Genomic DNA, 12,147 nt, shown 5'->3' with positions numbered 1-12,147 from the left:
TTTGTTGTTTTGTCCTAATTTCTAGAAATCTTCCTCAACATTTTTTCCAGTATTTCTGTTGAACTCCTTCATTTCTGCCATATTCTTACTTTTTAGGAGCTCTTTGTTCCCCTCTGGAGGCCACTGTGTAATAGTATTCAGGGCCTCCCACCCAGGGATACAAATGAGGTTAATCATCATTTTTTTTCTTTCTTTTTAAAGTTTTCTTCTTCCTGCATGTGCTGCTTCTGTTTTTTTCTTTGTTTTTGGTGATAGTCTTGCATCTTAGATGCTTTCCTCCAAGTGCCCGTGTTTTTCTTAGCTGTCTGTTCACATCAAAGATGGCTCTGCAAAGTTGCTGTTTGAAAGTGGGGCTCCTGGATTCCTGTCGTCACTGTAGAGTTCAGGCCAGACTGCTTCTTTGGGTCAGATGGCACTGATTCTTCCTCCAGCTTGGAGGGGATTAAGCCTGGATACCTGGTTTCTTTGAGCTTCTGTGAGAAGACCAGCAGCCTCCTCATTCAGTGTTTCACTGAATCTCTGCTTTCAGAGCTGGACTGGTACACTCAGCTGTGCCCTCCCAATCCAGAGACCCTCCCTTTCGCGTTTTCCAGAGGATAAAACTAGGCTCTGCCAGGAAGGGGAGGGGTGCTTGGCGGTTCTGAGTTGGGGGAGGGACTCATTCATTCTTAACAGACTTTCAACCAATCCCCCGTCTTCGTACTCTCCCATCACTCTTGCTTCCAGAAGTTCCTGATTCCACCTCTCTGACTTGCTGGGAGTTTAGCATGCACATCAGGCTCATTGTCGGCTTTCCACTCTGCTTCTTTAAATTAATCTTTCTCCATCTTCTTTGCCACTTCCAAGTTTGGTTGCTGTTATGTATTTTTCTTTTCCTCTTCTCCTTATGAGTTTCTGCCTCCTGAAAAATCTTATACTCTCATTTTAAAATGGGGGTTTGGGGTAGGAGCAGGGCTAAATGCGTGTTTTCAAGCTAGCATCTTTTGACTCACGAAGCTTGAAAATCACTGGTCGTCTGTCACTGTCAGAAACTGGTGCTCACAGTGAATTTGGATTCTTTTCTCCTCAAACAGTTGTTGGAAGAGGTAGAAAATGACAGTCCCTATCTTTTGTTTAAAACACTTTCTGTATCTGAAGACAGGTGAAATCTTCTGCAGTGTGAAGCTAAGTAAATGTGAATCATTCCAAGAACATTCTATAATGTCTAGCTGTTCATGGAACTTACGCTGCTAGTCAAGGTACGTTGCTCAAAGGGCCTGATAAACTGTCCAAACTACACTGGAGAAGCACACACACACACACTCACTCACACAATCATTCAGTTTTACTTTCATTGTAACCATATAAATATGTGCGTGTGTGTGTGTATACACACACACACACACACACACACACACACACACATATATATATATACTACCTGGTAAGTAAGTAACACTGGTTATTTGATTTGAAATGGACCAGTGAGTAGAGTTTTTATTGCAAAGTTGGCAAAAAACCATGAACCTTTCTCTTCTAAATATGTTTAAGACTTAAGGCGAAAATGACAGATTTGTTGTTCTTGTTATAAAGACTGCTTTATGATTTTACAAAAAATAAAGCAAGCCTTTATTCCTGCAGACAATTCAGTCACAACTAAAGAGGAAAGCCAACAAATTAACTGCACTCACAAAATGCTGTCTCTTGCTTTTCTAATATAGGATCTGGGAAGATTCATCAATCAGACGGTGACAGGGATGAGTGTTAACATTAACACAGCCAGTGTTAAGTCAGACAGAAAGGGTTTGAATCCTTGCATGGCCTTTTATTAGCTCTGGGTCTTTGGGCAGCTTATCCAGCTGTGTAAAATGGGCACAGATGTTATCGGGCCACTTTCAGGATTAAATGAGAAAACACATATAAACTGCTTAGTGCCATGCATGGTACAAAGTAGATAAAACTCCCTTGTAATAAAACCTCAAAAGAAAACTTCGATACCAAAAGATCTTTACTGACAACTACACATGGCAGAGACAACCACAGTTCTCTGACTTGAAAGGCAGGTGAGCTGCATTGGAGGGTATGGGCTCTGGTTTCTGATTGGCTGAGGTATCAGAGCTTCAGGATGCTGCTTCTTGTGCCAAACTGCATCCTTCTGCTAGGCTGTTCTACTTTATTTGCTATAATAAATTACTCCATATCATAGCAATAAAATCTATAAAAGTAATGCCTGATACTAATGTGCTATGAATGTCTCATCAGGAACTTATGAAAATTAGTCTAAAACTGCTCACCATATCCAAAATCAAAGGGACTCATTTCTCAGTCAATTAGGTATGAAGAGTGAGCCTTAAGCCAAGTGTGAAGGCTCTGATGGTACGCTTCCTGAGATGGAGGCCTATTTCTCACTACTCAGAGCTTTCACAAGATGAAGATACAGAAAGAGGACTTTGCATAAAGATAGTGAGATCATTAGAGAAATGCAAGTCAAAACTACAATGAGATATCATCTCACACCGGTCAGAATGGCCATCATCAAAAAATCTAGAAACAATAAATGCTGGAGAGGGTGTGGAGAAAAGGGAACACTCTTGCACTGCTGGTGGGAATGTGAATTGGTACAGCCACTATGGAGAACAGTATGGAGGTTCCTTAAAAAACTACAAATAGAACTACCATATGACCCAGTAATCCCACTACCGGGCATATACCCTGAGAAAACCATAATTCAAAAAGAGCCATGCACCACAATGGTCAGTGCAGCACTGTTTACAGTAGCCAGGAGATGGAAGCAACCTAAGTGTCCATCATCGGATGAATGGATAAAGAAGATGTGGCACATATATACAATGGAATATTACTCAGCCATAAAAAGAAACGAAATTGAGTTATTTGTAGTGAGGTGGATGGACCTAGAGTCTGTCATACAGAGTGAAGTAAGTCAGAAAGAGAAAGACAAATACCATATGCTAACACATATATATGGAATCTAAGAAAAAAAAATGTCATGAAGAACCTAGGGGTAAGGCGGGAATAAAGACACAGACCTACTTGAGAATGGACTTGAGGATATGGGGAGGGGGAAGGGTAAGCAGTGACAAAGCGAAAGAGAGGCATGGACATATATACACTACCAAACGTAAGGTAGATAGATAGTGGGAAGCAGCTGCATAGCACAGGGAGATCAGCTTGGTGCTTTGTGACCACCTAGAGGGGTGGGATAGGGAGGGTGGGAGGGAGGGAGACGCAAGAGGGAAGAGATATGGGAACATACATATATGTATAACTGATTCACTTTGTTATAAAGCAGAAACTAACACACCATTGTAAAGCAATTATACTCCAATAAAGATGTACAAAAAAAAAAAGATAGCGAGAAACATTCATAAACCCCTGTAGTGCCTCAGTTTCCCTAACAGTACCTGTGTGTGTATGAGTGAGAAGAGGGTCCTTTGATTTCCTACTTAGGTAGGATAATTACGATTGGCACTAAATTTTATGGGGTAGAGCCTTGCTTAAAATATTTCATGAGGCTCTATGTGGAAAATAAATATCGATCATTATAATAATTAACATTCATTATGGTTCACAATGTGTTCTGGGCAGCTTACATACACTAACTCATTTAATTTTCTCAGCAATGCTCCAAAGAAGGTAATGAGCACTCCATTTTCTAGACAAGGAAACTCAGTTCAGACAGGTCAAGAGAGTTGGGAATTGGGGCAGTCTGGGCTCTGAGTCCTTGCTCTTCATCATTTTCCAAGTTCATGCAATAGACTTTGCACAAACATCTCTATTCCTCATCGCCCTCAGAGGCTCATTTCCCGGAGGGCACACTGGTTAGAAGAACATTGTTTACAGACTCCTCATTCACTCCTTCAACAAAGACAGGGATTAAACAAGCATCTTGCATGTGCAAGGAACTGTGCTAGACCTCAGGAATTTACTATTTCGTAACAATGAAAATGGATTCTGGTTTTTTTTTTCTTTAGCAAATTCTACTTTCCCAACTGGCAAAATATGAGTATTTTCCATGAGGAAACACAAACTCAGGATGGTGACGGTTAGTTGTATAAATGGAGCTGGAGCTGTAGAAGGACTGACAGGCATGTTTGATGAGCTTACGTATCATTTCTCCATCCAGGAATGGCACAAAACTTTTAGCTTCCATGAATAGCTTTAGTTTACAGCTGGCTAAAATTCAAGCAGTTTCGTGGGGTTTTGGGATAGTTTCCATTATTGGTATTAAAATCAGTTTTAGTACATATGTAACATCATCATAAAGCATAATTTTATATGGTTCTTTATGTGAATAAAATATTTTGCAGTTGTGTGTACATGGCCACACTTGAAACAAACTGAACATATAAATGCTGACTTTGAAAAAGGAATCTATCACATGATTAGTTTTTAAAGGGATACTCTCCTTTATAATTAAATTACATTTTTATGTATATTAATTTTTAGGAATAAATCTATTGCAAGTTGCCATATGATCCTGCAATCTCACTCCTGAGCATATATCTGGACAAAGCTATAATTCACAAAGATACATGCACCCCTAGGTTCATAGCAGCACTATTTACAATAACCAAGGTGTGGAAACAACCTAAATGTCCATGGACAGATGAATGGATAAAGAAGATATATATATATATATATATATATATATATATATATATATATATATATACATACATATACAATGGAATATTACTCAGCCATAAAAAAGAATGAAATAATGCCATTTGCAGTTATGTACATGGATGGACCTAGAGATGATCATACTAAGTGCAGTAAGTCAGAAAGAGAAAGACAAATACCATATGATATCACTTATATGTGGAACCTAAAATATGACACAAATGAACTTATCTATGAAACAGAAGAGACTCACAGACATAGAGAACAGACTTGTGGTTGCCAAGGGGGAGGGGGATGGGGAAGGGAAAGATTGGAAGTTTGGGATTAGCAGATGCAAACTATTATCTATAGACTGGATAAACAACCAGGTCCTACTGTATAGCACAGGCAACTATATTCAATATCCTGTGATACACCATAATGGAAAATAAAATAAATAAAACTGCTTTTCAAATAAAAAAGAATAAATCTATTGCATTAAAAAAGACCATCCTCTTAAGTAAAATTTGAGAGTAAAATTACAGTGTGGCAAACTGTGTGGTAAGAGAAGCTTCTGAGGAATAGGTGTCTTCTGTAGATGCACCAGTAGTAAGTATTTCTAAGGACTCAAAACTTAGTATTCGGCTGTGGCACTCAGAGTGTCTTTACTGAATGGAGGCAGGAGGAAGAAAGAATGGGGTGGAAGCAGGGTCTCTGCGTGCAGCCAGCAGGCTCTACACTGCGCAACTCCAAGAGGTACCACGTTCACGGCCAATTCTGATGGAATAAATGAATGGAATGGAATAGACAGGATAAATGAGAGCAGGGTTAAAGTTACACGGGGGTTGCAGAAGCCACGTGGAGCCCCAAATACTTTTAGAATAGTAAGTTCTGATGAGCTCTCCCTTAATCTCAGCAAGCACAGCTGGTGACAGAACAGTGGCATACCATCTTTGCTTCGTAATGAACAAACCAAAAGGGGAAGCGACCCAGTTAAAGGCGTAAATGACTGTAGTAGCAACTAGAATAGGTCTGGAGTCTCCAAAGTCCCATTTCATCTTTCTGCTTACTCTACAGAGGAACGTCAGATCCATCAGTCCTACTTTTCTCCCAGTACTGGGGGTTGGGGGAGATACAGGTTCTCATACATATGGCTTCTTGTTCTTTTTTTTTTTTTGTGGTACGCAGGCCTCTCACTGCTGTGGCCTCTCCCGTTGCGGAGCACAGGCTCCGACGCACAGGCTCAGCGGCCATGGTTCACGGGCCCAGCCGCTCTGTGGCATGTGGGATCTTCCCGGACCGGGGCACGAACCCGTGTTCCCTGCATTGGCAGGCACTCTCAACCACTGTGCCACCAGGGAAGCCCTGGCTTCTTGTTCTTAACATTTATTCCATATTGTAGTGCCACTATTTTTGGTGTTGCATTAGATATATGTGATTTATTGGTTATTAATAAAACTTCATTTTCGATGTTAAATGTATACTGTCAAAGTTGAATTGGACAGCTCCCATTTCATACACCCACTTGAGAACTCTTTGTTTTTGCCTTAGCCACTGATGTAAATGTTATCCGACAGAGTGTAGTGAGGCACCTAGATGTAGCCTCATCATTCTCTTGAAGGGACCACACCTTGGTCACAGATGTTGCTTCTAGGTCTCCTCTGGTCTTCATGCATTAATCATTTGCTTCATTTTCTTGGAGCATTTATGGATGAACTTAGTTTATGGATATTAAAAGCACAGAGGCCTCAATTTCCATTCTATAAATTTCCACTGGGGCTCAAATTTTCAAAGCTGTTTTACCAAAGCAGTTATAAATCTAGAGCCTGAGGAAAAGAGGGAATTAAACACATTTATATGTCCTCCTTTTCTTTTTAGCTTGGTTACCCAGGCACCTTGTACCATGGAGGAATTCAGGAAGTTACTAAAGAAAAAGACATTATTTCATTCTTGCAAAATGAATTATAGATGCATAGTGGACAGATGGGAATATAGTCTCAATAGATTATTGTGAAAACTTAATCTATCGTATGTTAAAATGTAGAGAACCTCCTTCATATGCCATCTAATTATTCATGTGGGGTGTGTGAGACCTATTTATTGAGTACTTACTCATTATTTGTCAGGGACTATACTAGGTATATAAATATGTTATTTTATTTAATACTCTGAATAACCTACAAAATGAGGACATTTTGCAGATACCCTTATTTCCATTTTATAGGTGAAGAAACCTGAGACTGAAGAGAGTTACAGTAACTTGCCCCATTCACACAGCTATTAAGTGCTGGAGGGTGACTGGCTCCACATTTTTGTACCATTAGGTAGAAACTTGGCAATGAAACAACACATTTGCCACACCTGTAAACCATTTGAGAATACACTTTTCTAATGTCTTCCTAAAACTCTGCATTTTAAAAGATATCACTTGTACTTACAACTTATGGTTATTCCAAGTTCCACACTGTGTTTCTTAGGGAGCTTTACATGAAATGTTCCACTACTCGGGATGACAGACTCTGGAATTTGAAAACAAAAAAGAATGGGTTTAGAGAAGACTAGGAAGATTGGAGCACCAATCAATGAAAATGCATCAGGAATACTTGTATCATCATCATCATGTGTAGTTAAAGCTGTAGGAACTGACATAAAATCCTGATAAACTAAGCTCCTTGTGAAGAACAGACGTCCTACCCACAGGCAACAGTGCATAATTCACAGCAACAGTCGAGTTCCATGTTTTTAAAGTGTGATTCAGACAGCATCTCCATCAGATTTACCTAGGATGCAAGTTAAAGACATCGATTCCTGAATCATCCCAGATCTGTGGGATCCGAATCTCTGAAGACAAGGCGTAGAACTCTGCATTTTAAACATATTCTCCAGGTGATTCTTGGGTATACTAAAGTTGAAGAACCAAAAGCAGTTATATTCTTTTCTCCCCCAACCATATTTTTTGCAGAGTTTATTATTCAGCAGTGCCTTCCCTTTTTCATTTATAGCTGGGGGAGATCGATTTCAGAAAAGATTTCAGTCAGCTGTGATAGTTGTTGATTTGGAGGGGGAGAGGTGTGCCTGAACTTGTAAGGTACGTGTGGAAAAGTACACGGAGAGATGTAGAAGCAGGAGTGATATTCAAAGTATCTCACAACCAGAATGGTCCTGACCACAACCAACCAGACTGAATGCTGAGCACAGTTGGAACAAAGGGACCCAGGAGGTCCCACTGCACCAAGGATGACCCTCTAGTTTCTGGATCATGGGGACGTTTCCGGGAGGAGCGCGAGGGCAGGGGGCACTGGAACAAGTGAAGTTGGGCTCAAGTGTTGGCCAACCAGTAGAGAAGTAAGCTAATGTAGCAACAGAGAGGGAAGCGGTGTGTACTGCTCGACTCTCAACCTTGGATAGATCTACTGTGATTTTACCAGGGCCTGACTAGTATCTGAGGAAGAAAGAATTGCTACATATTCTTAAATATATTCTTAAATTTCCTCTAACAGTCTGGGAGGCCTTCAATTGCAGACAAGGTTAAAATGGAAATATCCTCTGAAGAGATAACATCTATTCACACTAAGTAGCTAATGACTATAATCCTTTCTTGAAGGCTTTAGAAAGGGGTGGGAAGGCTTGGCAAGAAACAAAGGAAACATTAGCATAAGGGGAGGCTTGTGGGATGTCGGAGTGAAACCACTTTTTCTGCTTGATTTTGCGCCCAGCTAGCTCCCAAACCGACACAAAGAATTAACTACAGCTGCTGTGATGTGGGTAGAACTATTCGGTCCTCAGGCCCCTCGTCCAATTGGCTAATCACATTTTTAACACGTTTTGAGTCTCTGCAAAGCAGAGGTGAAAGGTGGGGTGGCCTCATGGAAATAGAGTACTTCCTTCCTTGATCTGCCTTAACCTGCTCTTCCTGGCCTTTTCTACTTGCCCATGAAGAATTTAGGCAGTAAACCTTTTACAAGACCAGAACCTGATCTTCCAACTCAGAGTAACTGCCATAGACAGACTGGAGCACACAGTAAAATTTTGATTTTCCTGGGCCCTCCAGGCTTCTAGAAAGTCATCTGTAAAGAAGGTTCCCCAAACTGCCCTGGTAAGTTTCAGCCAAGGCTGCTGGGTAAAGGCAAGTCTGCCCCCTCTGGCCTCTTCCTTCTTCCCAGTTATTTCCTCACTTCGCTGGGGCGTGAGGGAATCTGTCGCCTTCTCCCACTTCCTCCCTCTCTTCTTAATCCTCCTGTCCTGTCAGGTGTGGCCCCTTGAGTGTCACAGATGTTGTCCTCAACTAAGACTCAACTAAGATGTGCCAGGAAGTAACAACGTATATTTATTTGTTTATTTATTCATGAAGAATTTGTATCCTTCCCATTTCCCAATCGGAACTTGAGATAGATAAAACTAGTTATTTCCCCAGTAGATTTCAAAAAGAACTGGCTAGTTTTTATATACTGGGGCAGAAAAAGAGAAATGAGGTTAAGTAATAACCACCTCGGTATGCTTTGCTTCCTTACTTCAGGTGCTCCAAGTATCACAAATATTTACTTCTAAAAGATCTCTCAAATCCTTCCTTTCATCTCTTTTCTGAATCTTTGTGAAGGCTAATTACTACCTGCTTCCCACCACCAAAAGAGAAAGTTTAGGAATTTGGAATTAGCATGCAGACTGGGGACAGAGAAGGTATTTGGAAGAGGCTAGTTTGGCCCATCCGCACCAATGGCCAGGCTGCAGAGAGAAGGCAGAAAGAAACAAGTGTACTTGAGGAGAGAGTGTGAGGTCTGGGAGAAAGCCAGTGGTTAGCCTTGACAGCCCCTGGGTCTAGCTCTTCCAGGGGCTGCCTATGCCCTGTCCTCAAAGGCTGTGAAACACCAGTGTGCTTCCAGGAAATGCCTCCCTTCTGTCTAAATTAGCTTGAGTGCATTTCTGAGGCTTGCAACTGAAAGATCTCTTAATGAACACGTTGATCCAGTAGAGGAAATGGGATGGGAGCCAAACAGCAAGCCCCCATACAATGTTCGTGAGTGTAGCAGGAATAAATTTTCCATTACTTGGATGAAGTACAACAAGTGGTCCATAAGTAAATGTATTAGAAGTTTTAGAGGAACAAACAGCTTTGCTATTTAGAGAACTCATTTCACGTATGTTTGTTTTAGTGTTATCCGTTTTACGAAAACGTTCTCTGTGAAAGGGGAGGGGAGCATAATGTATGTATATGTGTATCCACGTATGTATATGACATCTTGCCCAAGATGCTATACAAGTGAGTCTTTGATTCATAAGGGCCTAGAAAACACAGATCTAAAATAGTTACTATAGTAACATTTTGCTTTACGTTTAAAACAAATTATTTATTTTATTTATTTGTTATTTTTGGCTGTGTTGGGTCTTCTTTGCTGCGTGTGGGCTTTCTCTAGTTGCGGCGAGCCGGGCTACTCTTCATTGCAGTGCGCGGGCTACTCTTCATTGCAGTGGCTTCTCTTGTTGCGGAGCACAGGCTCTAGGCGCGCAGGCTTCAGTAGTTGTGGCATACAAGCTCAGTAGTTGTGGCTCGCGGGCTCTAGAGCGCAGGCTCAGTAGTTGTGGCGCACGAGCTTAGTTGCTCTGTGGCACGTGGGATCTTCCCTGACCAGGGCTCGAACCCGTGTCCCCTGCATTGGCAGGCGGATTCTTAACCACTGTGCCACCAGGGAAGCCCTTGCTTTACATTTTTAATGTAGGGAATCTTGACCAAGATTAACATTGTTAATGACACTGAAGGAGACATTATCACTTCCTGGAAAACAGTAATAGATCACTTTTGACTACATAAGATTTGAAATATTTATAATGATGAATAAATATCAACATATGAATCTCTTTGATCAGGCTGTGGCTTCATTTTAATCTTAAATGTCAACATGTTTTATTTTCTGTTTGGTAATTTTCCCCCCCATAAAATTACTTGGTTGTTAAAGCCAAGGCACATTTAATTTGGGGTTTCTTAAGGAAATAATAATAAAGAGGAAAAAGATCCAATATTTGGAGAAACCACAGGTTTAGAGTAAGTAAACAGAACATTTATTTTCTTAGACTCCCATGTGATTATTTTGTGCTTCCCTGGTTTTCCTTTATCTTTGTTAATACTGTAATTAAAAACACATTTGGGTAAACAAAGTCCTCTTTCTTTCCAACTGGTCTGCTTTTTCTGCCCAAAGCATTCATTGTTGGCACAGTAAGATAACCACCACATCACAATTCATCAACCTGGACACCCTTGTGAGATTTGAAAAAATTAAGGAATTATAACGGGGGCAAATGTAAATGTTTAACTCCCACTCACACAGAGGAAAACACTGGGGATTCTAGTAATGATGGCAAACATCATTTGATAGGATTTTTCACTGAGGCTTCTTGCCAGGACAAAGCTGTATTTTTTCCAACAAAGTAACTTCAGCATTAAAGTAGAAACTTTAAGCATTCATGATATTGTACACTGGTATTTAAAAGACAGTATTGAAAAAGGCAGAATGTAAACTGTGCATATGTTATGATTATAGCTTTACAAAATTATATGTATGGTAAAGGACTTTGGTAAAGAAATATAAAAAAATAAACTTTTGTTTATTAGAATGATGGGGTTATAAGTAACTTCAGCATAAGAAAAATCCTTTTAACATTACTACAATTTGATTGGACAGTGGTACCCATGTAAAAAGAGATAGATTTAGGCAAAAGTGTACTCACCGTCAAGCTTTTTAACCACTGTCTGTGTCATTTAGAATGTTTATAAAATAGAGATAGGTAATCTCTAAGATCCAATAGTTTGAGAATTAGTGTCTGGGTATAATATATTTCTGAGGAAGAATTGGAAATGAATGGTGGTTCATATCCAGACAATTAGGAGTGATACATATAAAATAAAAATGCATGTATAGCACAAGTAAATACTTAGTAGACACTGCTATGGAGAAGGTCAATTGTGCTGGCCATTCCACTACTGGAATGTAGTGAGTAGATGCTGCTCAAGATCCTACAGTGCGCAGGAGAGACACCTCCCCTCAACAAACAATGTCAGTAGGGCAGAGGCTCAGAAATCCTGTTGTTTCACGCTGGGAACCCTAATATTGTTTTGAAGAGGGAGTGTAATACGATATGGAAAAGACAGGTGCAAGTCAACAGACCCGGGATCTACCGTTCACTTTGCTGTATGACCTTGAGTTTCCCCACCTGAACCTCAGTTTTCCCATTCATAAATAAATGAAGGTATTGGATTATGACAGTCCTCCTGCCATGAATGTTCTACAATTATAGTAAGTACATTCTGGGGCCACAGGACAGCCTTCTTTGAAAGGAATACCCTCAGTGCCATCTGACTGATCCTTATGAGGTCTTTTACTGGCTTCTGCTTGGCCACAGCTGACGGGAAGGGGAAGCTGCCACACCTAAGCTGGGCCAATTAGATGCTTTTTCTTGGGAATTAGAAGTGAAAAATGGCTGGTCCTGGCTGCGCATGTTAGCAAGGATGGGGCGATCATGTACAGTCAGAAGTCACAGAAAACTTGTACAGGG

General features: G+C 40.5%; 1 protein-coding gene across 11 annotated transcripts in view; it reads right to left on the bottom strand.

Annotated features, from left to right (window-relative positions):
- GRIP1 (glutamate receptor interacting protein 1) overlaps nucleotides 1-12,147 on the bottom strand; it is a gene marked incomplete at its 5' end in the record, with an annotated part of 731,133 nt that overhangs the window by 68,765 nt on the left and 650,221 nt on the right. For all 11 annotated transcript variants that reach the window (XM_081250285.1, XM_081250289.1, XM_081250291.1 and 8 more), the window contains one exon: nucleotides 7,041-7,121. In XM_081250285.1, the coding sequence (XP_081106411.1) occupies nucleotides 7,041-7,121 (81 nt within the window). The remainder of the gene's footprint in view (nucleotides 1-7,040; nucleotides 7,122-12,147) is intronic.

This window comes from Mesoplodon bidens (genome assembly GCF_964165515.1).
Source record: "Mesoplodon bidens genome assembly, chromosome: 11".
Classification (NCBI taxonomy): domain Eukaryota; kingdom Metazoa; phylum Chordata; class Mammalia; order Artiodactyla; family Ziphiidae; genus Mesoplodon; species Mesoplodon bidens.
The sequence above is the reverse complement of the archived record's forward strand: the minus strand, read 5'-3'. Positions and strand labels throughout refer to the sequence as shown.